The sequence below is a fragment of the Elephantulus edwardii genome, unplaced genomic scaffold, assembly GCF_000299155.1.
Source record: "Elephantulus edwardii isolate Elephantulus edwardi_28Jun2011 unplaced genomic scaffold, EleEdw1.0 scaffold00064, whole genome shotgun sequence".
Lineage (NCBI taxonomy): Eukaryota > Metazoa > Chordata > Mammalia > Macroscelidea > Macroscelididae > Elephantulus > Elephantulus edwardii.
In genome coordinates, this window is record NW_006399814.1 from 1,026,649 (window position 1) to 1,028,734 (window position 2,086).

At 55.3% G+C, this 2,086-nt stretch overlaps 1 protein-coding gene across 1 annotated transcript in view; it reads left to right on the forward strand.

Annotated features, from left to right (window-relative positions):
* Window positions 1-210: 210 nt before the first annotated feature.
* MLC1 (megalencephalic leukoencephalopathy with subcortical cysts 1) overlaps window positions 211-2,086 on the forward strand; it is a 27,915-nt gene continuing 26,039 nt past the window's right edge. Inside the window, exon 1 of the mRNA XM_006888023.1 lies at window positions 211-390. Coding sequence (XP_006888085.1) covers window positions 211-390 — 180 coding nt within the window. The remainder of the gene's footprint in view (window positions 391-2,086) is intronic.

The window sequence follows — 2,086 nt, forward strand, 5'->3', positions numbered from 1 at the left end:
AGGCATGTGCTGAGGGGTGGAGGCTGTCTTGTGCGACGGAGGCTCTGGTACTGAGGATTCTGTGTGTCCTGGAGCGCACGTTTGCAGAGAAATGTCAGGACAAGTATTTGTTGGGAACCACTTTGTCCTCAGGGGACTTTGCTGCACGCGGTGGCAGGTACGTGAGCATTGGTGAGGGCGCTGCCCCGCAGGGCCGGCCCTCCTGTCTCCATGGCCCGGGACGAACCGTACCGCGAGGAGTTCAGCTATGACCGGATGCCCACCCTGGAGCGAGGCCGGACAGATACCCCGAGCTTCGGCCCAGACGCTAAGCCCAACGACCTGCAGCTGTCCCGGCGCCTCCCGCCCTGCTTCAGTTCCAAGACCTGGGTGTTCTCTGTGCTGATGGGGGTGAGTGGACCGGGGCACTGAGTGTTAGGGGACCCCGTGGCATGCGCTCTTGCCCAAGTGTCTGCACATGGCACCATCTGTGGGAGCAGAGGGCGCAGAGGCCCAGACATTGGGCACAGCCCTTTGCCAGTGGCACTTCTGCCCTCCTGCTGGTGGGGGCTGTCCCCCAGCAGGCTGTGACTACAGCCCTTAAGCCTCCCTTGTCCTTTCTTCATTTAGGTGATTGAGAGTCTGTGCTGGGAAAGGCAGAGCGAGGGGTGGTGGCTATGAGAGGTGGGTGCTGGGGAGGGCAGCAGGCACTTCAGGGTGGAGGGTCCGTGCAGCAGGAGGGCAGTGTGTGTCCTTGGACAGTGAGCCCACTGAGGGGTGTGGTGGGCAGTGTGGGTGTGTGGCTGGCCCACACGTGCGTTACCAATGTGCACGCAAGTAGTTATTCTGTGTGCCTGTGGCCAGTGAGCAAGACTGGAGCTGCTGCACACGTGTAGTTAGTGTGCACATGCATGACTGGTGCATGCATGTGTGGCTGGTCGACATACATGTTGTGAATATGCACAGATGTGATGAGTTCATGTGTGTGAACAGTGTGGGCTGGTGCACGTGTGTGTGATTAATGTAGGTGGATCGGTGGGCGTGCTTAGTGCACGTGTGTGGCTAGCATGACACCTGTGACTGGTGCGTGCATGTGTGGCTGGTCAACATACATGTCACTAACATGTATACACGTGGTTAGGTCATAGTGTGGGTGCATGTGTGTGGTTAACATGTGTGATCAGTGAGCATGCTTCTAGCTCATGCAAGTATGTGTTTAGCACGCACATGTGTGACCGGTGTATGTGTGTGGCTAGTCCACATGCTTGATGTTAATGTGCAGACATGTGTATGTGGTTCGTGCACAGTGTGTGGCCCATGTGGGCTGGTGCATGTGTGCATGGTCAGTACACATGCATGTGACTAGTGGGCAAGGCTGTCGTGAGTGCCCATGTGCGGCTGTGTGCACACGTGTGACTGGCCCACACACATGCTCCAACACGCACCCTTGTAATTAATGCATGTATGTGTGGTGAGGGCACACTCGTGTGGCCAGGGTGCTGCAGCTAGTGTACATGTGCAGTGAGCAGGCACACACACGGCTGGCCCACAGGTGTGTTAGTCATGTCCACACATGCGGTTATTGCATGAGCCTGTGCTAGTACATGCACGTGGTTAGCATGTACACATGTGATACACGTGTGTGCTTGGTCCACATTATCGTGCACACATGTAGTTAGTGTACGTGTGTTATCAGGGCATGTGCATGTAATCAGTAAGCATGCCAACAGCTAGTGCGCGTGTGAGGTTATCATGGCACGCCAACGTGATGGACACATGTATGTGTGGTGGGTTCACATGTGTGTTACTAATGCACATGTGTGTGGTGGGTGCACGTGTGAGGTTATCATGACATGCCAACGTGATGGGCACGTGTATGTGTGGTGGGTTCACATGTGTGTTACTAATGCACGTGTGTGTGGTGGGTGCACGTGTGAGGTTATCATGACATGCCAACGTGATGGGCACGTGTATGTGTGGTGGGTTCACGTGTGTGTTACTAATGCACGTGTGTGTGTGTGGTGGGTGCACGTGTGAGGTTATCATGACATGCCAACGTGATGGACATGTGTATGTGTGGTGGGTTCACGTGTGTGTTACTAATGTG